Source organism: Hemicordylus capensis, chromosome 11 (genome assembly GCF_027244095.1).
Source record: "Hemicordylus capensis ecotype Gifberg chromosome 11, rHemCap1.1.pri, whole genome shotgun sequence".
NCBI lineage: Eukaryota > Metazoa > Chordata > Lepidosauria > Squamata > Cordylidae > Hemicordylus > Hemicordylus capensis.
In genome coordinates this window covers 18046824-18071083 of record NC_069667.1, presented here as the reverse complement: position 1 = coordinate 18071083, position 24260 = coordinate 18046824, and the positions used below count along the sequence as shown (strand labels likewise).

The 24260-nt window shown below is 46.4% G+C and overlaps 1 protein-coding gene and 1 long non-coding RNA gene across 3 annotated transcripts in view; one reads left to right on the top strand and one right to left on the bottom strand.

Annotated features, from left to right (window-relative positions):
* The window catches only part of GPC3 (glypican 3), a 199451-nt gene that overhangs the window by 130399 nt on the left and 44792 nt on the right, over positions 1–24260 (top strand). For both annotated transcript variants that reach the window (XR_008311670.1, XM_053274293.1), the window contains exons 5-6: positions 7982–8107; positions 15355–15475. Coding sequence is in view for 1 of the 2 variants with exons in the window: in XM_053274293.1 (XP_053130268.1) it covers positions 7982–8107; positions 15355–15475 (247 nt within the window). In the remaining variant the exon portion in view is untranslated. The remainder of the gene's footprint in view (positions 1–7981; positions 8108–15354; positions 15476–24260) is intronic.
* The window catches only part of LOC128335662 (uncharacterized), a 59020-nt gene that overhangs the window by 7326 nt on the left and 27434 nt on the right, over positions 1–24260 (bottom strand). The window lies entirely within an intron of this gene.

Here is a 24260-nt window from a genome sequence, read left to right as displayed (position 1 = left end):
TAAAATTTGGCCAGTTTACAACAGCGAAGAAATAGATACTCCGTGCCAGATTTTGGGCAGCTAGGTCAAATCTGCTTACGGGTGTCTGTGAAGCATTTTGCAAGCGTAGGAGAAGTTGATTATAGTTGTGGTAGTTATCAAAATCACTATCGTCAATGCAGCCATTTTCTTCTCTTCCTGGTTGGCTGAAGGCAGCTAATATCTGCTACCAGACAAGTGATTATGAGGCCAATTTAAGAAGTGGGTCCCATCCCACCCGCTTATGCTCAGAGCAGTTGTATAAATGTGGGTGCTTCCCCCCCTTCCCCCCCCCCCTTAATCCAGCAAATCTTCCATCTTAAGGACTTCTGGATCAGACCAAAGGTCCATCTGGTCCAGGATAGTGTTTCAGATAGTGGTTGGCTAGAAGCTTCTTAGAAGCCCCCAAGCAAGGCCTGAATGCATAACCTTCTCCTGCTAGTGCAGCCCAGCAACTGGTATTCAGAGGTAGACTGCTTCTGATCATGGATGTTCCATTTAGCTACCATCATTGATAGCTGTTGGCAGATATCAATGAATGTGTGTAATCCCCACTTAAAGCCATCTCAGCCAGTCTCTGTTGCTGCATCTTGTGGAAGAGAGTTCCCTACATTTATTTTTTATTTTATTTTTAAATTTGTTTTACATTTATATCTCGCTCTTCCTCCAAGGAGCCCAGAGTTTCTCCTCACAACAAGCCTGTGAAGTAGGTTTTGCTTGTGCCAAGGTTCCTGCCTATCAATTTCATTTTGAGAAACTTTTCTCTTGCTCCACTTTCTGACATAGGAACACAGGAAGCTGCCTTACACAGAGTCAGACTGCTGGGCCATCTAGCTCAGTATTACCTACACAGGCTGGCAGCGGCTTCTCCAAGGTTTCAAGCGGGAGTCTCTTGGAACTTGGAACCTTCAGCATACAAACATGCAGATGCTCTTCCCAGAGGAGCCCCATCCATTAAGGGGGTGGGGGAGATGAATAATCCCATTCAAATGCAAACCAGGGTAGACCCTGTTTAGCTAAGGGGACAATTCATGCTTGCTGCCACAAGACCAGCTCTCCTCCTGCCCACAAGAGAGCTGGTCTTGTGGAAGCAAGCGTGACTTGTGTTGTCAAGCACATCTGTGGTGCTCTCCCCATGAATTTTGTTTCTTTCCTAAACTAAAAAGCCTCAAATGTGCTAGCTTTTCGATATAAATAATTTCTGCAATTTGGGATTCCTGCTATTTCAATTCAGGACTTTCAAATGCAGGGGATTTGTGAGCGGGATTTCCACAAGACACTGTGCATTACCTTTTTTTTTTTTTAAACGGATTTTTTTTTAAAGCCCTCTGTTTTTTAGATGGTTGAAGAGTATTAATAGTGACTTCAGAAGCGTTTTGGAAAGCAAAGTCACAATATTTCACCTCCAGCCACACCCCATGTTCTTCTGTCTATCTCTCCCCAGCCTTACTTTCAGTTTTTGCACTCGCTTTCAAAATAGAAGCAGCCATCTGGTGCGTTCCACACCTTCAGCACAACATCGCTGCCACAGCATGGCTGACCCCAAGTCACTCTTAAACACGTTGACTTTCGTCAAATATTTAAATATGCAATTGTGTGCCTGAAAAGGAAAACCAGACAGATAAAGGGAAAGGGACTGGTGACAGGAGTCTGAAAGTAGGCCGGAAAGAGAGATAGGAATTTAAATGGTGTTGAGGAAGAGAGTCATGAGAGTGTTAAAAAAAATTAAATAAGTCCATAGATCATAATTGAAGAGCGTGGAGCAGACATTGCAGTTCAATCCCTGGCAGTATATTCAGGCAGGGCTGAGAAATGCTCCTGCCTGAAACCCTGTAAAGCTGCTGCCAGTCAGTGTAGACAATACTGAGCAAGATGGACCAATGGTCTGACTCAGTCAGCAGATTCATATTTTTAAGAGAGACTCCCCAGGAGTCTCCCCAGGTAGAGTACCTGCCTTTGCATTCAGTCTCGGGCAACATCTCTGTGTAGGGCTGGGAAAGACCCCCTTCTAAGACCTGAAAGGTTGCTGCCAGCCAGTGTAGCGAGGATACCGAGCTGGAGCAAAGATGCTCCTTTTAAAGTGGCGGCCCTTCTGTTTCGCAAGGGGAGAGCAACTGACCCTATCCAGCCCCAGCACAGCATCCTTCTAGTGGCTGTTGCTTGTGTCTACCTTGTGATTCTGTTTTAGATGGTGAGCCCTTTGGGGATAGGGAGCCGTCTCCTTTCTTTCCCTATACAAGCTTGCTTTGTGAACTTTTTTTTGGTTGAAAAGTGGTGGTATATAAATATAGTGGCACATAAACATGTTGTCTTGTGCCATTTTATTTATTTATTTATCTCTGTGTAAACCGCTTTGGAAACTTTAGTTGAGGAGCGGTATATAAATATTCGTTGTATCGTTGTCTTCCATAATGTATTGGAGATGGGGCCATATCTCCGTGGCAGGGCATTTGCTTTGCCTGCAGAAGGTCCCAGGTTCAATCTCTGGCATCTCCAGGTAGTCTGGGAAAGACCTCCTGCCTGAAATCTTGGAGAAGCTGCTGCCAGTCTGTGTGGACAGTACTGAGCTTAATGAATGAGTGGTCTGGCTTGATTTAGAGAAGGAAACAGAGTACATAGGAAGCTGCCACATACTGAGTCAGACCATTGGTCCATCTAGCTCAGCATTGTCTTCACAGACTGGCAGCGGCTTCTCCAAGGTTGCAGGCAGGACTCTCTCTCAGTCCTATCTTGGAGATGCTGCCAGGGAGGGAACTTGGAACCTTCTGCTCTTCCCAGAGCAGCCCCATCCCCTAAGAGGAATATTTTACAGTGCTCACACATGGAGTCTCCCATTCATATGCAACCAGGGTGGACCCTGCTTAGCTAAGGGGATAAGTCATGCTTGCTACTACAAGACCAGCTCTCCTTACCTAATGTATGAAGAAGATCAAAGATATATTCATAACAATGTCAGAATCTGTCACCATATACTGAATAATACAATATTAAATAGAGACCTAAACAGGAACCTTTAGGCTGTAAGAGGTGAGCAAATCTGCATCATTGAGGTTTGAGAGATGTGCTTCATCCATACAAAATCTGGCAGAAATTACTAGAGCTATTCTTCTGTAAGACCTGTTTCGGTCTTCGTGAAGTATCTATAGTTGTGGATGGTGATTGTTTTCCTTAAGATTTACCTTGAGATTTGTCCACTCCGAGTTTTTCCACTTAATAATGTATATTTCCACTTACTCTGATGAAGAACTCGAAAACGATGTTTAGCGCTACGTGTTTATGGTCTCGATTTAACATAGTATAACTGACTGCATGATTATCTAAATGCGGTCCTTATTTTGGTTTTCATTTAACATTGTATTATGATTAACATTGTATCGCTCATTGTATGATTATCTATAATATGGTTCCTGTTTTGGTCTCTCTTTAATATTGTATTATTCAGTATATGGTGACAGATTCTGTTACTGTTATGAATATATTTTTGATCTTTTTCATACATTAATACTCTGTTTTCTTCTTTCTTCTCTACTTGATTGTGAGTTAAAGGTAAAGTGTGCCGTCAAGTTGGTGTCGACTCCCAGCACTCACAGAGCCCTGTGGTTGTCTTTGGTAGAATCCAGGAGGGGTTGACCGTGGCCTCCTCCTGCACAGTATGAGATGATGCCTTTCAGCATCTTCCTAGATCACTACTGCCTGATATAGGCTTTCCCCGTAGTCTGGGGAACATACCAGCGGGGATTCGAATCAACAACCTCTGGCTCGCTAGGCAAGTCATTTCCTGCTGCACCATTAGGTGGTACTACCCGCTTTTTTGTATCTTGATATAAGGCAGCTTCCTATATGCTCATCAGACGCATCCAAAGCCTAGTCCTTGGCAGCATCTCCAGGTAGTGCCGGGAGAGACTCCTTCCTGCAACTTGGAGAAGCCGCTGCCAGTCTGTGTAGACAAGGCTGAGCTTGATGGACCAAGGGTCTGACCCAGTGGAAGGCAGCTTCCGAAATTCACATGTGGTGAGTTATGGCAGTCCGCAAATCTGAGTGCAAAATTCTAAGCGGCGAGCGAGTTCCCCCTTTCTCCTCCATGAACGTTCCCACAGGGATGAATTTCTCCATGTTTTAAAATTAAAGACCAGACCCCCTTGGATGTCCTTCATTAGCGAACCCTTGTTTCCTGCTTAAGGTCCACAGCGGCCTTTTGCCTTCTCCTCCGTGCCTGCGCGGTGTGCCTCCTCAGCGCCGCAGGATTAAAAAGAAAAACCCGGGAAGAACCATCTCTCATTTTCTCTCCGGCTTTTATTGTGAATCCTGCGTGTACAGCCTGCCAGAAATCTGATTACAGGGGGATACCTGAATGGCTTATTAAAAATAATAATAAAGGGAGGTGTCTGGAAGCAGACAACTCTCTTTGCTCGCATTCCAGTGGCTCGTATTTGTTTTGCCTGCCCCCAGCTGGGTGCTTTATCGCTCACAACTAATCTTGATAATAGTTTACTTCAGACTGAAAGGGATTTACTGCTCCATTCCGTCTGTTAAAATAAATAACAGCAAATACTAGCAGGAGGGGGCGGGGTGGGGGAAAACCAAGATCTATAAGTTATGCAGCAAAGCTCAGAGATGAGAAGGGTTTGCTTTTGTTCCTTCAGCTGCTATGGAAAGGTTAAATTTTGACAGGTGCATCTTGTTACCGTGTAGGGCATCTGTGATAAGAGGAGCAGCACTCACTGAAATTCTCCCCAACTGCACTTTTCCTAAGAGATACACACTCCAGCTGTCCTTCCCCAGGGACAGTCCTTTAAAACAAACAAACAAACCTGGTTCTGTTAAATCACTCTCTGCTTTGTCTCCGGGGTGGGCGGGAGGGTTAGAGTGTCCAACCAGGAAGAGGGAGACCTGGGTTCAAATCCCCACTCATCCACATATTCAATAGTAAACCTTGAGCCAGTCACTTTCATCCATCCATCCATCCATTCATCCATTTATTTATTTATCTATCTAGTCATCCATCTATTTATTTATTTATTTATTTATCTCGCCATCCATTTATTTATTTATCTGTCTATCTAGTCATCAATTTATTTATTTATTTAACCTATTTTTATACCGCCCGAAACTTGCGTCCCTGGGCAGTTTACAATTAAAACCGTTTAAAACATTGACTCAACTAAACCATTAAAATCATTTAAAACCAACATTAAAAATTAAAACCATCAATCTAATTAAAAGATTCCACCCCCACCAGCCCTACTTCACAAGGTTGTTGTAAGGATACAAGGGGGGAGAATTGTGCATGCCAGTCTGAGCTCTGCTTGGAGGAAGGGCAGGATGGTAGAAGTAAGAAGCAGGGAACAGCTGGCCCTGGGGCGGGAGAAAGCCGGAGAGAGTCTGTTGTGTTTGGCCTTGGCCAAGGCTGTCCCTGGCAGGGGAAAGCACCCGGATGTGGGGACGGGGCTGAGGTCTTGTGCGGTTTGCGTGGACTCTCGTGGGACCTTGGGACGAGATCTCGTTTTGGCCCAAGGTCTTGCGAGATTTGCCAAGACTGCTGGGACCTGTATAAAGGTGGACTGGCCAGGGATGAGGGCCCAGTTACCCAAGAGGTGAGTGCTCTGCTATTTAGGAGCACCAAGCGGGTGGTGTGATTGAAACCAACCCCGTTATAGTTGTTGCCCTTATAGCTCTGAGGCTTGTGTGGGCCACAGCGGGAGTTTCTCCTTGCCGGCTCAGCTCGGGTGCTTGGAGACCCGACATAGGGCTAAACCCTGCTGGTTCCAGCATGGAAATTAGGACATACCAGATTATTTTTCACTGTTTCTGTGAATCTGGTTGGTTCCAATTATTTGCAGACTAGGGTGTTTTTTATTTTATTTTAAATATTTACATTTATATCCCACTCTTCCTCCAAGGGGCCACCTAACGGCACAGTGGGGAAATGACTTGACTAGTAAGCCAGAGGCTGCCGGTTCAAATCCACACTGGTATATTTTTCGGACTATGGGAATCACCTATATCGGGCAGCAGTGATAGAGGAAGATGCTGAAAGGCATCATCTCATATTGCACGGGAGGAGGCAATGGTCAACCCCTCCTGTATTCTTCCAAAGACAACCACCGGGCTCTGTGGGCGCCAGGAGTCGAAATCGACTTGACGGCACACTTGACCTTTACTTTCCTCCAAGGAGCCCCGAGCAGTGTACATGGTTATGTTTATCCTCACAACAGCCCTATGAGGTAGGTTAGACTGAGAGATAATACAAGATTGGCCCAGAGTCACTCAGCCAGCTTCATGGCTGAATTTGAACTCAGGTCATCTTGGTCCTAGTCCAACACTCTAACCACTATGCCATACTGGCTCCGATGCTGAGTTGCCCAACTTGCCCATGTTTCTCCTTGGACTCAAACCTGCCCAGCCATCCTGCATTGCTGTCGTAATTGGCCTGCAAGTCTGTCTGTCTTGTGGGCTAATGGATTTGGGCAAGGAGGAAGCTGCCTTCTACTGAGTCAGACCATTGGTCTGTCTAGCTCAATATTGTCTTCACAGACTGGCAGCGGCTTATCTGAGGTTGCAGGCAGGAGTCTCTCTCAGCCCCCTCTTGGAGATGCCAGGGGAGGAACTTGGAACCTTCTGCATGCAAACAGGCAGGTACTCTTCCCAGAGCGACCCCATCCCCTAAGGGGAATACCTTATAGTGCTCACTCGTCTCCCATCCAGATGCAACCAGGGTGGCCCCTGCTTAGCAAAGAGTACAATTCACGCTTGCTACCACAAGACCAGCTCTTATCCAGTTCAGTGTAGTCTTCATGGGTTGTACAACTTCGGCCCTCCTGGAGCTGTTGGGCTACAACATCCATCATCCATGTCTGTTGGCTACCGTGGCTGGGGATTATGGGAGCTGCTGTCCAAGAGCTTGGAGGGTTGAGGTTGTGCAGCCTGGTCTACTCTGACTCTCCAGAGTCTTTTCCAACCCTACTTGAAGTTGTTGGGGATTGAACCCGGGACCTTCTGTGTGCAAAGCAGAAGCTTTTTTCCACGGAGTCACGACCCCATCCTTATAAGCACCCACTCATGGAGATCTTCCCTGCTCCCACTCTGGTCCCTGGTAGTAAAACTCTCCTAGTATATGCCACAATGAATGTGTTGGTCTTTAAGGCATGACAGGGTTCTGTGTTGGTTTTACTGCAGTGGAGCACAGCATTCCTTCTTTGTTGGCATTGTTCTTGTGTACACGTTTATGGGACTTAATGGCATCATTACTGACCTTTGCTTATGCTGAAGCTGGTACACAGTGGAGCTACAGCAGCACCTAGTGGCAGAGTGCAAACATTACAGTGCTGCATTGTGATGTTTGGAAGTTTTGATGGTTCTTGATGATGTTTTTGTTGAATTTTATTGATGCTTTTAATTTTAAATTTTATATATGTTTTACATGTTGAATCTTGTGGGTGGTAAACCACCTTGGGACTTTGGTAGTTGGCGGAGGGTGTGTGTGTGTGTACACACACACATATTTATATAAATATATATAAATGTAAGTCCAAGCACCTGATGCAGGAAATGAGTTACTAAAGCACCCATATATTCCATCTTGAGCAGCCATATTCAAATTGGAAACTGCCGAAACTTGCATTCTGTGGTAACCAATCAAAGAAGCACAACCACACCACTTGCTCTCAAAAACCCACATTTATTTATTTATTTATTATTTGTTTGTTGCATTTATAGCCTGCTTTTTCTCCCATGAGTCCAGAGCAGTGTACATGGTTATGCCTGTCCTCACAACCACCCTACGAGGTAGGTTAGGCTGAGAGAGAAGGGACTGGCCCAGAGTCACCCAGTGAGTTCCATGTCTGAACAGGGGTTTGAACTTGGGTCTCCCTGGTCCTAGCCCAACACTCTAACCACTACACTCTGCTGCCTCCCTAATGTTGTTTTTCTTCTGTTTTTCACTGGCTTTGTTCTTGTGTTTCAGGGAACTGATCACAAAATTAAGAATGCACAGCGGCTTCTACAGCAGCCTGCCAGAGCGTATCTGCAGCCACAGTTCTGCTGTACAGAACAATACTCTTTGCTGGAATGGACAAGACATTGTGGAAAGGTGACAAGCTTCTGTTTCTGCCCTGCTGCATCTTTTAGTCCTGCTCTGTTCCTGGAGTTCCACCTTTTCTTTGCATGACCATCTTGAAATTAGTAGCAGTATTAATACTACTCCTGCTAACAGCAGTAATAAAATGTAGCATCCGGTCTAGTCCTGCATTAGTGTAAATGCTGTTGCACTTGTGTGACGACATACTGCATGATTGTGCAAAGAAATTCACCCAAATTCCTCACACTAGTGCAACCAGTTGGCAGGCTGTTGTGCAACCCTGTATAAGTGCAAAAGTGGATCTCCTATGCTTAGATCCTCCTCTCTTAGTGGTAGTTCAGTTTGCAAAGCGCTGCATCTGCAAAAAGGGCCTTCTGTGATCGCCACCGTGGATATTGCCCAGAGTTGTGATGCTGCAGAGCAGAATCCAAACTCAAGACAACTCGCCTCTTGCTTAACAGGGTTGACTTGCTTTGAGACAATACAGTAACCTGCGAAACCTGGTTGGCCGAAGGGGAAATTAAGATGAGCATGCACATAACATGAGTGGTGGTTCATTATTGAGATGACCTTCAACTTGCTGGGGGGAAATTAGTGTTCCTTTCCAGCCTATTTTTAGTAAGATAACTTGGTTTTGTATTAGCTGTCGTAGGGCCCAAACAAGACGGTTGGCTCGTTCACATGATGATTATGAGCCGGGCTCAGGAAATCCACTAGTCTACTAGTCTGTGACGAGCAAAAAATGATGCCTGACGAGTGAAAAAAGTCCTGAAGAGTACTGTACCAAGATAGCTTGAGGAACCATCTGATGAGTAAAATACTTTTACTCTGGCTGGTGAACTGAGCCAACACTTCTTGACCCCTGATTTTGAAGGCAGGACAAGTGTCCTGTCATAGTTCGGGAGCTGTGTGTACTCCATCTTGTGATCGTGTGTGAGGAAGAAGCAAGATCGGAGGGGGAGGAAGTGATTGTCTGGGAGAGAGATGCTCAGTTGTGGGTACTGCCCTACCCAGCTCACCCTACCAAGCATCCTACTGAGGTAGGTGGAGATGCTATCCAACCTAGCTCCTCTCTCCCAGACGACTGCTTCCTCCGCCTCTGACCGTGGTTTCCCCCTTCACATGTTCACAAAACAGGAACGCTCACAGGTCCTGAACAAGGGTAGGATGCTTGTCCCACCCTAATTATAATTGTCTGACCAAGCCAAGTAATTCAAGAGTTGACATTTTAAACTGTTGTATCTTGGATATTTTCTAACAGAGCTGCAGCAAATTTGGAGGGATAGTGGCATCTATCACCTATTTGGTGTGTGTTAAATTTCATGGGGATTGCATGGAGCAATAGGATGTTCAGGGCTTATAATGGTGGAATGCTGTTTACTTTTCACCTTAACTATAGAGGAACTATCGTGCCTGTATAATCATGTCTGTATTTGTGTTTAAGGGAAGAGTTCCAAGCAAGGCTACTTTTCTGTTAAAGGCTGTGTAGGGCAGGGCTGCACAACAGGGGCCCTTCTGCAGCTGTTGGATTACAGCTCCCATCATCCCTAGCTATTGGCTGCTGTGGCTGGGGATGATGGGAGTTGTAGTACAAAAACAGTTGGAGGGCTGAAGTTGTGCAGCTCTGCTGTAGGGTATCTAGGTTTTTGGCAGTGAAATTATCAAACTGTCTGGAGGAGTTAAAAGAAATATTGATTAAGCGCCACACTGGAAAGGTGGTGAAATGTGTTGGGATATTGATGGCAAAACCGTGGAAAAGACAGTTGTACAGTGGCACATTCCCAATTTCCAAATCTCTGCACAAAGACGGTTAGCTTTAAGGAATTCTCTGCTAATTGAGGGGTTTTACACAGTGTTAGGATTTCCCCAGCTCTTAAACCTCAAATCTTATTACATGTTCGGATTCACAATGTTCCCTAAGCTGCTTAGGATGGTATACACCTTCAATCGCTTCTGTGTAAGATGACAGAGGCAGCTCCCCCGGCAGAACTTTTAAAGCACGTTCTGAGAGCGTGCGCTACTGTTTCTCAATAGTAAAAGAATGAGTTCAGCATGAACATAATTCCTTGGTTTATTCACTCCGCACTTAAAAGACTGGAGCAACTTGCATATCCTCGATGTACCATTCTTCAATAGAGGGGTTTTATTTTTATTGCCAGCATATTTTTTTGGAGGATTTTGAGATACAAGATCATAAGCAAAGAAGACTGAAGAAGCCAGGATCCTCACCACTGGAGCATGGCACTTGGCAGAAATTTGGTTTTCACTCCATTTAGTTTCCCTTTTGCCAAAATACATGTACCTCAAACCCACACAGGTAGTAACTTCTGGGCCGAAACTGGCCACAAGTGGTGGCCAGGAGCTCATAAAACTTTGCATTTGTGGTGCTACCCTGTCAACCACCTTGTGGGCCACAGAATACATCTGGCATCTGGAGAGGAGAGCTGGTCTTGTGGTAGCAAGCATGACTTGTCCCCTTAGCTAAGCAGGGTCTGCCCTGGTGGCATATGAATGGGAGACTAGAAGTGTGAGCACTGGAAGAGATTCCCCTCAGGGGATGGAGCTGCTTTGGGAAAAGCAGAAGGTTTCAAGTTCCCTCCCTGGCAGCATCTCCAAGATAGGACTGAGAGAGATTCCTGCCTGCAACCTTGGAGAAGCTGCTGCCAGTCTGTGAAGACAATACTGAACTAGATAGACCAATGTTCTGACTCTGTATTTGGCAGCTTCCTGTGTTCCTATGGCATGTTAGTGCATGAGCCAGCTAGGGTGGTCTGTGCCATCAGACAGAGGGAGGAATGCTCATTGTGATTTTTTAAAATAAGATCTACACCCCTAGAAATGGGAAAGAGGCAATCACATTCCAGTTTTATCAGCTTTCACTGTGTTTATTTATTTGATTGTTATACCGCCCTTCCAAAATGGCTCAGGGCGGTTGCCCTGCTTTGATTGCTCTGACCTGTTCGCCCTCCAACAGGGATCCTCAGATGTGGTTGACTACAACTCCCAGAATCCCCACACAAAAGCCACTGCAGCTGGGGACTCTGGGAGTTGTAGTCAACGACATCTGGGAATCCTGGTTAGAGGTAGCACTGGCCCTGACCACTGGGGCCTGCAGCGGCCAGATTTGCAATGGTGTTTCAAAAGCTCCATTTAAAAGCAACGGTGTTTTGCACAGGTGCTTTAAAAGCTCATCATCTCCATTTAAAAAGCTTTTCAAACCCACACAGGGGCGTAGTGTCTATTGTGCAGATGGACACACAACCCAGGCCGCCAGGTTCCAGGGGCCGCGCCCCCATTTGTGAGTAAAGCATGGCCAGCGCCGCGTCTGCAGTGCCATAGGGAGCCTCTTTCCCTGCTTATAAAGGCAGAGAGATGCATTCCCGGCCAGCCTGGGAATCCAGGACTGGCTGAAGCTTCTCAAAAACTGAGTCACAGGCGCATGGCTTGCCGCTGACTGAACACAAGCTGCTGGCAGCTTGTTGCTACGCCCGCTGAAAATACAACAAATTTTCTCCACTTTGCCAGAGAAATTTAAATTTTATTTATTTTTACGTTTTATACCCCACTCTTCCTTCAAAGAGCCCGGAGCAGTGTACTACATACTTAGGTTTCTCCTCACAACAACCCTGTGAAGTAGGTTAGGCTGAGAGAGAAGTGACTGGCCCAGAGTCACCCAGCAAGTCTCATGGCTGAATGGGGATTTGAACTCGGGTCTCCCCGGTCCTAGTCCAGCACTCCAACCACTGCACCACTCTGCCTCCAGAAATGGAAATGACGTCTGGCAAATCCAATAGTAAGCTTGGCAAATGGTTCTGCGACCAGATGCACTTTGCATGAAATCCTTCCAAAAGGATTTCATCCTTGTCAGTTGCTTTTGACCAGGGGTTCCCCACCTTCGGCACCCAGATGGTGTTGAGCCACAGCTCTCATCATCTCCAGCCAAAAATACCATTGTGGGGTTAAGCCTGGTCTTCTTTCCGGCTGGTCTTGCCCCTTTAGTGTTATCAGAAAGTTTTGTTTCCAAATGGAAATCAGCTTGGAAATTAAAATTGCATCACTTGGGCACGTCTCAAGAAGATCTTATTGGGCGAGGATTAGAGCAGGTGCTTTGCTTTGTGAAGCAACGGCTCCGAGATATAGATTTGCAGGAGGAATCCGCACGGTTGCCTAAGGGAATTTACGTAGCTTCTCAAACTTTTAACTATAAACCGGCTGAATATTTAGACCAGATCTTGGTACCAAAATTTAGGAGATTTCTGACCCTCGCGCGATTGAACGTTCTCCCTTCGGCAGTACTTGATGGTAAATTCAAACGACTCCCTTATGATCAGCGCTGTTGTCCCTGTGGCTCATGGGATATAGAGTCTATCACCCATGTTATTCTTTATTGCCAGTTTTATAAGGTCGCTCGCCCCAAATTTATTGCTCCTATTTTAGCCATTTATCCTGGTCACACAGACCAATTTTATTTGGGAATTATGCTGGTTGATTTTAAACCTGTAATTTCAGATAATGTGGCAAAGTTCTGTTTTGTGGCGTCGAAGCTCCGTAAGGACTGTATTAGTAATTTGTATAGTAATTTGTATAGACTGTATTAGTAATTTGAATAGTTTGTGATTTTGTAAACTTTTGAAATTTTTGAATTTTTTTAATCCATGCTATTAATTGTGATTGTTTGTTAATCTGGTCTGTGACCGCAGTAAATTTACTACTACTACCATTGTGGCAGAGGATGATGGGATTTGTAGTCCAACACCATCTGAGTGCCCAAGGCTGGGGACCTCTGCCCTAGAGTATAGATGTCTTCTGTTCTGGAACTGGGTCACTGTTCCTTGCCCTTATTTTTGCAAAAGCCAGTGATGTTTAATCTACATAGCAGATGCATTGCAACATTGTAGATATTCCACAAGATGGCACCAAGGGAATAGCTAAATTGCCTTGAGACTAAAAGTAGAGTAAAGTTGTGCCATTGAGTTAGAGACTCTTGGTGACCAAAGAGAACCTTTAAACATAAGCTGCCTTCGACAGAGCCAGACCACTGGTCCATCTCGCTCAATATTGCCTGCTCTGACCGGCAGCGGCTCTTCAAGGTTTCAAGCAGAAGTCTCTCCCAGCCCTACCTGGAGATGCTGCCAGGGATTCAATCTAGGACCTTCTGCATGCAAGCCAATGCTCTGCCACTTAGCTAAAGTCCCAGGCCCATAGGAAAGCTTCCTTATACAGAGTCAGAACACCATTGTGTCTGGGAATGATGAGAGCTGTAGTCCAACCAGATCTGGGGATACAAGGCTGTGAGAAGCCTGTTCTGAGGTCCTCCAGGCGCTCCATGGAAGGGCGTAGATCTGAACCCAGGTCTCTCCAGGCCAAGTTAGCCACTCTAACCATTGCACCACACTGGCATTCCAGGTTTCCAGTTGTCATTTTGCTGGTCGAACGACCTTAACAATAAAGATGATGATGATGTTTCCAGTTGTGAAACCCCCTTGGGGAGGGATGGGGGAAACCTCCCTACGCCTTCATAGGAACACAGGAAGCTGCCATATACTGAGTCAGACCATTGGTCCATCTAGCTCAGTCTTGTCTACACAGACTGGCAGCGGCTTCTCCAGGGTTGCAGGCAGGAATCTCTCTCAGCCCTATCTTGGCGATGTTGCCAGGGAGGGAACTTGGAACCTAGATGCTCTTCCCAGAGTGGCTCCATCCCCTGAGGGGAATACCTTATGGTGCTCACACATGGAGTCTCCCATTCATATGCCACCAGGGTAGACCCTGCTTAGCTAAGGGGACAAGTCATGCTTGCTACCACAAGAGCAGCTTTCCTCTTCTTGTCCCAAAGGCCTTGGGAAAGCAGCGTGTTCCTCCTTTCTAGTTCTCTTGATAGTCTTCCTTTCCCTTCATTCATTTTTGCCTTTATGGTGAAATCCTGACCAGAAGAATGAAACAGAGGATCAATAAAGCTGAGATGGTTCTACAAACAATGCAAAAGCTGCTGAAGATTTTTATCTATATCTATATCTCCATCCCCCCATATCTCTTCCAGGCAGTCAAGTAGAAGGAGGACTGAGTCTTTTTCATTTACTTTTATGTAAGATTGTTTAGGTTTTCTGTTATGGATCATATTTATTTTTCTGTACTTAACTGTGTGAATTTTTAAAGTTCCGTCTAAGATATGTGTGTTAAGGAATATATGGTGTTGTCCCTTTGTATATTTTGCATATGTTGATGTTATCACCACTTTTATAGCTTCACATATACATGTGCAGAGGTTTTATCTTTTATATATCTCTTGTTTATAGACTTTCTGTGAGCGAGATTCTTTTCAGATCGCGTTGGAATAAATATCTTTTCTTCAGCGGCTTTTGCATTGTTTGTGGAACCATCAGCTGCTGTTGTTCCTCTGTTTCATTATCCTTGTCAGGATTTCACTATAAAAGCAAAAGCTAGTGAAGGGAAAGGAAGACTATCCTGAGAACTTGAGAACATAAGAACAGCCCTGCTGGATCAGGCCCAAGGCCCATCTAGTCCAGCATCCTGTTTCCCACAGAGGCTCACCAGGTGCTTCTGAGGAGGATGAAGACTCTGCTTTTTCCAAGCCTTTGGGACATAGGAACATAGGAAGCTGCCATATACTGAGTCAGACCATTGGTCTATCTCGCTCAGTATTGTCTTCACAGACTGGCAGTGGCTTCTCCAAAGTTGCAGGCAGGAATTTCTCTCAGCCCTATCTTGGAGAAGCCTGGGAGGGAACTTGGAACCTTGTTGCTCTTCCCAGAGCGGCTCCATCCCCTGAGGGGAATATCTCACAGTGCTCACACATCAAGTCTCCCTTTCATATGCAACCAGGGCAGACACTGCTTAGCTAAGGGGACAAGTCATGCTTGCAACCACAAGACCAGCTCTCCTCTCAGCAAGGAGGAGTAGGGAGGAAGTGGCTAACCACTTCACAACCCATGGTTTGTGAAATCCTGACAACCCTTAAGGAAAATGCGCCCAAAAGATGCAGAGGTTGTGTCAAAACACATGTTGGCCTTGGCCCCTTAAAGAGTTTTGAGGTTGCTCTTTCAAAATCTTTGAGAGGCGGGGATAGGTTGCCCTCTTTCCCCCTGCTTGTGGGCTTCCCAGATGGACCTGGCTGGCCACTGCATGAAGCTGGGTGCTAGGCTAGATGGGCCTCTGGCCTGATCCAGCAGGTTTTCTTCCTCTGTCCTCGGTCTCTTCCAGTCTTCTGTTGCTCACACCCACTCACCTCTCTGTTGCAGGTACAACCGCCAGACGGTGAAGAATGGCGTGAAAGCCCAGCTTGGCAACCATGAAGTCAAGGTGAAAGGCCCTGAGCCGGTGATTAGCCAAATAATTGACAAGCTGAAACACATTAATCAGGTGAGTGATCTTTGGGCATGACCCCAGTTGTAGGGTATGAAGTAGGGATGTGCGGAACAATTCGGATACGAAATGATTTGTACCGAATCGGGTGATCTGTAGACAAAACAAATCACCCCTGTGCTCAATTGCCCAGATTCGGGTACAAATCAAATCAAATGAGGGGATCTCATTTCCTACCGGAGAATCTACTCTCAGAACACCTCAGACATTGAAAACAACAAAACCCAGTGCCCCATGGGCTTGTCGTTTGGGGGTGGTTGGCACCCTATGTGCACTACACCACAACCCGCTCTGGGCCACTCTGGTGACCCCCAAGTGGAGTTATGGGGCTGCTGAAATTCCCCATTATTCCCTAGTGGGGGAAAGCTTAAAGACACACAAACTTACGGGAAAAAATTAAAAATCACCCTTTTCACCAATTTCTTTGAAATCTGAGTGGTAGCAGGCACCCATTGGTCGCACTACCACCTGACCCACTCTGCTGCCCCTGGGACCCATTTTTTGCCCCAAATCGATTCAGTTTTGGAAAATTCAGGTACAAATTGAATCTGGGATGATTTGAGGGGAGGGGCAGATTCGGACCCAAAACTAATCAGGGGTGATTCAATTCGGGTACAAATGGAATAGAAAAAATCAATTTGTGCATGTCCCTAGTATGAAGTGTTTTGATCATATTATGGGCACTTTGACCATATCACGCTAGTGCATCATCGGTTGCACTGGCTGCCCGTCCATTTCCAGGCCTAGTTCAACGTGCTGCTTTTAACCTTTAAAGCCCTAAATGACTTGGGACAAGGTTACCTGAGAGAGTACCTTGCCCAATATGTCCCTACTCCAGACCTTGAGTAGTTCTCAGAGGCCCTTCTCCGAGTGACCCCCACCAAATGAGGTGAGGTGAGTGGCTACAGGGAGAGGGCCTTTTTGGTGGTGGCACCCCGTTTATGGAATAGCCTCCTCCCAGTGACGCTTGCTTGGCACTATCACTGTGTTCACTCCTTTCTGTTCATCCAGGCCTTTTTAAAAGACTGAAAGTTTTAAAAATGTGTTCTGTATTTTATTGAAAGCTTCTGTTTTGTTTAGATGTGTCTTAATTGTATGTTTGATTCCATTGTTTTGATGTTATACTTTGTGAGCAGCCAAAGGAACAATTGTTATGGGGCAGCCAACAAAGAAAGTTCTTTTTGTGGTGGTTGGATCAAAGCATCAAGCAGGGTTGTCAGATCAAAGCATCAGTAACTGGAGACATTCACTCAATGAGAGTGTGAACCCACACGGAACCCATATGGTGCCCCATACATTCCATTTGTATATCTACAATGCCTAAGATTTTACACAGGGCCCAAGTGGGACTTTTTCGGAGGCTACAAAATCTCTATATGCTAATCTTAGATGGGATCCTGCTTACTATTTATCGGCACATGCTTTGTCAAAAGGTGTTCTTCAGAGCAAGATGCAATGTCCTTCTGTCAGCAGTTTGGCAGGTCAAGTTGACCAAAACTCGGTTGGATAGTCAAACTTAGCCTTGTGGTGCAGGAGTTTGAATGTATTGAACACATTTTGTTATACTGTTCCTTTTTATAATGATTGTCATAATAGATTTATAACTCTGCTGCTATTAAATGTTCCTGACTGAGATGATGTATCTATCTATCTTCTATGTATATCTTCTATCTATCTGTATAATTCTTTTAGACGTACCCATTGCTAATCCCATGCGTGGCAGGTCTCATGAGAGTTCATGAGTGAGGGGAGAGGGAGAAGAAATCGACGGCAGTGGGGAACACAAAGCCAATGGATAGGCCAGTGGACAGGCGGGCAGGGAGAGAAAGTGGTGGCGGTGGCGGCCGGCAGGGGAGAGAAAGCGGCGGCAGCTGGTGGAGGGGGAGAAGAGGCAGGCTGCTGGATAAAGCCATGCATTCTCAGGCCATGCAGAGGCCCATTGAACAGGTGCAGCGGCCTCCAAAATGGCTGCCGAGCCGGAGGGGGAAGGCCCGAACGGGCTGAAGAGCCGTCCAAACAGGCCGGTTTGGGCAGTAAGGGAGGCTGGCGGGGGGCGGAGGGGAACTCCACATACCCCTCCCCGCCGCCGCCTTGAGCCACTCCCCTGGAGGGGGTAAGGTTTTTTTGTTTTTTTAAAAATTAAATTTAACCAAAAAATTGCGAGCGAACCGAACCTGTTTGCACATCACTAGGAGAGAGCTGATGTCCCAGTCCCCTCACGGCATGGTCCTTTATCGCTCTGCGGCCACTTGGATGAACAGCTCGCCTCTCGATATGCCCCTTTTCTAATCCCGTAGGCAGGAACGGTATCATCTGAACCGTTCCTTTGTCCTTGCAGTTGGGAACAGGCAGAGCATTTTTATCACTATATTTACCTGCCCTTTGCCCCAGACAGTTAAAGAGAAATATATAATTGATTTGTCAAAGTCTGTGGGTTGGTTCTCCAGAAAACTGCCTTTTTTTGATGGATTAAGGATAGGAACATAGGAAGCTGCCATATACTGAGTCAGACCATTGGTCTGTCCAGCTCAGTATTATCTTCACAGACTGGCAGCGGCTCCTCCAGATAACGAAATGAGTTGCCAACTTCGTGATGGCTTTATCTGAGACACCTGCCGATGTAGCTTCAGTACACATATTTGACTTTGGAACTGCTGCCTGACGGCTACTTTGTAGTAGGTTTCTTTCTGCAAATTGTAGTTCATTTTGTAATGGCATATGAGCAAAAGAATAAGCTACTTTGGAATTAGAATTTTCCCTGAGCTGGACATTGCTGAGTGTTTGTGCCAGGATGAAGCGTGGAAGGAGACAACTGTGAAACGTCGGGCCATGGGTAGTTAGGAATTTGGAGGGAATTTTTCTTTTGGGAACTATGGACTTATAAAGTGAAAGAGAATAGATTTTTTTGAATGGGTGTGTGTATTGAAATCTTGGTCCTGAATCAAATGTGTAGTGTTGTAGTGCCATCTGCTGCTCTGGTGGAAGTATTGCTAATGCAATAATCTTTAAAAGACTTTCTGCCACTTCTTACCTAACTTCAGTTTTCTCATAGGCACATAGGAAGCTGCTGTATACTGAGTCAGACCATTGGTCCCTCTAGCTCAGCATCGTCTGCACAGACTGGCAGCAGCTTCTCCAAGGTTGCAGGCAGGAGTCTCTCTCAGCCCTATCTTGGAGATGCCATGGAGGCAACTTGGAACTGTCTACATGGAAACATACAGGTGCCCTTCCTGGAGCAGCCTTATCCCCTACGGGGAATATCTTACAGAGCTCACATGTAGTCTCTCATTCAAATTCAAACCTGGGAGGATCCTGCTCAGCAAAGTGGACAATTCATGCTTGCTACCAGCTCTCCTCCTCTATGGAGTAGTGCAGAAGAAAGCATCAAAAACTATCAGGGGTTTGGAGCAACTTCTGATGAGGAAAGGCTAAAGGTGCTTTTTAGTTTAGAAAGAAGGTGACTAAGGGGGTTTGAGAGGGACTTTGATAAAACTAGGCATGGTGTGGAGAAACTGGACAGAGCGTGATTCTCCCTCTTTCGTAAGACCACAATTTGAGAGCTAGCCAATGGGTCTGATAGGCAGAAAATTCCGCACAGACAAAATAATAGGCTTCTTCACACAGTGCTTAATTAGCATATGGAACTCACTGCCCCAAGATGTGGTCATGGTCGCTGGCTTAGGTGGCTTTAAAATGGAATTAGACAAATCCATGGAGGAGGAGAGCAGTGAGACCAGTTGTAGGGGAGTAACAGCAGGAGAGGGGGCATGCCTTCACCTCCTTGCCTGTGGGCTTCTCAGAGGCATCTGGTGGGCCACTGTGTGAAACAGGATGCTGGACTAGGTGGGCTTCCTTGGGCCTGATCCCTCAGGGCTGTTCTTATGTTCTTATGAGTCAACAGCAACGAAGTATAATGGGAACGTGAAACTTCCATGTTTATGAACAGTAAATCACTGAATACCAGATACTAGAGGGAGCAACATGGTGGGGACTGGTCTCTTCAAGGCCTGTGTGTGTGTGTGTGTGTGTGTTGGGGGGTGGGGGTCCCTGAGGCATCTGGTTGGCCACTGTGGGGAGTGGGATGGACCAGCTCTGCTCTGATCCATCAGTGTCCTCCTTACGTTGATTTAGAAGCCGAAAGGGTGCTGGAAGACGGAAAGCCAACGGCATCTGGTCTGAGTTGGAAGTAAGCCCCTTGTAGTTAAATTTATTTCCAGATAATTATATTTAGGATCACAGCCAAAGACATGTCCCCTCTCCAAAATGTGGGGTGTTCCTTCCCCTAGAGACTATGATGTTTACATTCCAGGCCGTACTTCCCAGTGAGAGGCAGTATGTTTATTGCAAATGAAGATCCATCCCCTAATTATCAGCTGGGGGAAAGCTAATTTCGTGGAGTGAGTTAAGTGGGTAGTACGTCTTTATTCAGCTTCGGAGCCGAGAGAGCAGAGAGAGAGAGAGAACAGTGAAGGTAAAGATAAATACTTAAGACTGTGAGCAGATCCCACCCAGTACAATTAATGTCATGAATTTGCAATTCATAAGTCATCTTAGGAGTAAAACTCTGGAAAAGAAATTGAATCGAGCAGGAAGGGCCATTATCAGGTTGAAAGAGTTCTGGAAGGGAAACGTTTTTCATCCAGAGGTTCTACTGCAGCTCATGCTTGGAAATAGTTCAAGTCTACTGTATCTTGACAGATCTTTGGGATGTGCACAAACCAACTTATAATTTGGTTTGCTGAGTCAGTCCTGTGCTTTTTTTTTTTTTTAAACAAAGATGAAAAAAATAATGCTCTTTAGCCAGAAATCTAATGATCTGAAATATTCTTGCTCTGGGGGATGAGGAACTGCATGGGAATCAGGAATCGGGCAATAAGTTCGTGTTAAGCAGTGGGAAATAGGACTCGGGTGTGAGTCCTGTAGCACCTTCAAGATGAACTGAATGGATTAACAGAGAATAAGTGTTCAGAAGCGATCACTCTCTTTTGGAAATGGGTTGGATCTAAGTGAACTTGAAGGTACTTCATAGGAGGATTTCAATCCTTCCTCTCTTGCCATATATATATATATATAGTGTGTGTGTGTGTGTGATATCATAATCACATTTTCCCTTTACAGTTTTATAACACATCTTATTGTTACAGAGATGGTTTCCTGTAAATTGCGTGCTCTAGAGTCTAGACTGGGGTAGATTTGCTTGGACCTGGAAGCTGGTTCATATTTTGGTGCCCCCTCAAGAAACCTTTGGGGATGGGCCATTAGCTGAGTGGTAAGAGCATCTGTTTAGCACGTAGAATGTCCCAGCTTCAGCTGCCGGCAGCATCTCCAGGTCGAGCTGAGAAAGACTCTTGCCTGAAACCTTGGAGAGATTTCCATCAATGTTGTCTTGGGGTGTGCACGGAACCAGACGGGTGGTTTGGTTTGAGTTCGAACCGAACTCAAACTGAACTACCCGGTCCGTGAGCTGGTTCAGTTCGAGCTGTCGGATCGGGTCGAACCGATTTGGTTGCCCTGCTTGTAAAAAGGGGAATCCAGTAAGGATTCCCCATGTAAAACTGGTTTGGAGGGGCGGGCGAGAGGGCACCTTACTGTCTCTCGTGGTGGTGGTGGTGGTGGCTGTGGCGCTGGCTCTTTGGCGTGGGCAGATCCACAGCGGGGGACCCTCTCGGCTCCATCAGCACTCCCCCCGCACTGCAGGCTGACGGGCAGTGCCGGTTCCGGACTCCGTGCATGCACAGAGGCCATTTATGTGACCTCTGCACATGTGCAGAGGTCAGAACCAAGCCACCTTTCAGCCCATGGTGTGTGTGTGTGTGTGTGTGTGTGGGTGTGTGTGGGTGTGTGAGTGATGCCGGTGGAGCTGAGAGGGGCCGCTGTCACCACGAGAGCTGGTAAGGGGCCCTCTCTACTGTGCTAGATGGACCAATAGTCTGACTTGGTAGAAGGACGCTTTCTCTGTCCCTATGTTTCCATCTTGTTGAATTATAGGTATACTATAATTGGTGTAGGTATGGGAGTGGGGGCTGGTGTCACATGCAGGGGTGTGGCTGGAGACCCGGAAGGGCCACACGTGCATTCTGGAGCTCATTTCTAGCTGACACTTCATTGCCAGCTGGGTGTGTTCTCCCTTTTTTCCCCTCAAGGGAGTGAAAGGGGGAAAAGCCACATCCCAGCTGGCAATGAACCCTCGCATTATCATGCGGGGCCTTCCAGGGTGGCGGCCCCTCCCCTCCCATGTGACATCACACACACAGACATAGCCCGAGCCTTGGAAGGGGTGTGCAGGTCCTCCGGAGCTCATTTCCCAGCTGTGCTCGCTCCTGGGGGCATGTCTGGTTGGTTCTCTCCCTCACTTGGAGCGAGCGAATACGAATAAGGTGAGAGGAGGGGGAAAAAACACAACCCTGCACAGCCAGCAATGAACACAGCTGGAAAATGAGGGTTGGCTGGAGCTTGGGGTGAGCTAGGCGGCTTGTGTTCCTTGAACCCGTCCGCCCTATTATACCTTCGCCCTGGGTTCACCCCATACAAAATACGACAGATATTTATATACTGCCTTTCAACAAGAGTTCTCAAAGTGGTTTACATAGATATTAAGATAAAATAAAATATAAAATAAAATGGCTCCCTGTCCCCGAAGGCTCACAATCTAAAAAGGAAACATAAGAAACACGCCAGCAACAGGCACAGGAGGGGTGCTGTGCTGGGGTTGGAGAGGGCCAGTTGCTCTCCCCCTACAAAATACAAGAGAATCACCACTTTAAAAGGTGCCTCTTCAGTCAGTTAGCAGGGGACTAATTAGCTGAGTTCTAACTAACCTCTATGGCTCAGTTAGCATGAGCCATTCCCTGAGATCACCTTCTGATCATGCAGACACTTCCCTGCCAACCACCTTGGTTGCACTGGAGAGGGGCATGCTTGATGATAGGAACATAGGAAGCTGCCATATACTGAGTCAGACCATTGGTCTATCTAGCTCAGTATTGACTTCACAGACAGGCAGCGGCTTCTCCAAGGTTAAAGGCAGGAGTCTCTGCCAGCCCTATCTTGGTGATGCTGCCAGGGAGGGAACTTGGAACCTTCTGCTCTTCCCAAAGCGTCTCCATCCCCTGAGGGGAATCTCTTACAGCACTCACACTTCTCGTCTCCCATTCATATGCAACCAGGGCAGACCCTGCTTAGCTAAGGGGACAAGTCATGCTTGCTTCCACAAGACCAGCTCTCCTGTCCACACCTGTTGGCTCAAAATAAGAAATCCTGACATGCAGCCGTTTTACTTAAGGTGTCAGACCTGGTTTTAATTCAGTGACGGGTTCCCCTGAACAATAACACACCTCATCTAAAGAGGAAGGGGAAGAAAAACGTCTTTGGAAAGTATGCCAGTAATTCTTGGGGCCTGCCCTATTTCGGATGGCATTATTAAACTGTGTGTGACAAATGGGGGTGTGTATGACTGCCGAGCACCGCTGGGATGTCCCAAGTCTTGTCATTTATTTCTCTGAAGTCTGTGATGCAGGAAGACACAGGATGGTTTCCCTGCTGTGATAAATGTGTTTGGGAACTTATCCGCTAATTCTCTCCCCCACCCCCTTTTTAACCGCACTGAATAATCTATAGCTCTGCAAGGTTCGGGCCTGGTATTTAAAGACTAGCGACATTATCCCTTTTTATGACCTGGGAGTTCTTCCTTGGCTTTTGCGTTAACACACCGTCATAAATACATTCGCAGATTTCCACTCCATATGGAAGGAGCAATTACTGCGGTACAGCGAAGAGAGTTAAATCGGAAGAAGTGTGACAGACTGTGACTGCTCCATATAATTAAGTCTGAACATACCGTGCCTTTTTAATTGCAAGATGGTCTGGCATTTTCGAGAAGACTTAACACTTCATCTCCTCGCCACTGCCGTGCCTGCACCCGGCCTGATTGTTTGCCACTTCTTGGAAGGTTGCTCTAAGGGTCCCATTTAGATGGGCATGCTAGTGTGGGCTCTGGGGAAAAAAAAAAATCACTCCACCCCATCCCTGCAGCTGGGACTGGCCCATCCACTAGGCAGACCTAGCTGACTGCCTAGGGCAGCAGGGATTCTCAACGTTGGGTCCCCAGATGTTATTGGACTTCAACTCCCATAATCCCCAACCAAAGGCCACTGGGGCTGGGGGTTATGGGAGTTGAAGTCCAATAGCATCTGGGGACCCAACATTGGCAATCCCTGGCCTAGGGCATCCGTTCTTGGTGGGTGCTGCAGCTTTCTGAGTGGAGGTCATGTAGGCAGGGCCTGCCTCCCAGATGATCTCTGGCTTGCTTTCCTCCTCCCCTCATAAGAACAGCTCTGCTGGATCAGGCACAAGGCAGCGAGTAAGTAAATGAAGCTGCCATACCTTCTTCCGGTTGTCATGATAAGTGACCCACAAACCATCCCCAAACATATTGGCAAGGATCGTAAATTAAAAAGCCTTAATTTGGCCATTTGGTGCCAAATTTGGAATGGATGCACAGTTGTGGTTTTGTGCACAGGTGCTGCTGGCCTTGTGAGAAGGCATTGAAGCCCTGGCAAAAGTAATGTGAGGGCCTTGGTAGATAACTTATGAAGGGGAAAAATTAGCCAGGCAACATAAATCTGGAGAAAGGAAGTTCACTCGTTTGAGGTGTGTATGAGGAAAAAGCTTGGAAAGATTCCCATAAGCTGTTTAAGGGAGTAACTTTTTATTTTGGGTGGAAAGCAACTTGATCCAGAATCCACTGAGTTCAGAAGGAGTTCTTCACATTTTGCTGGCTTTT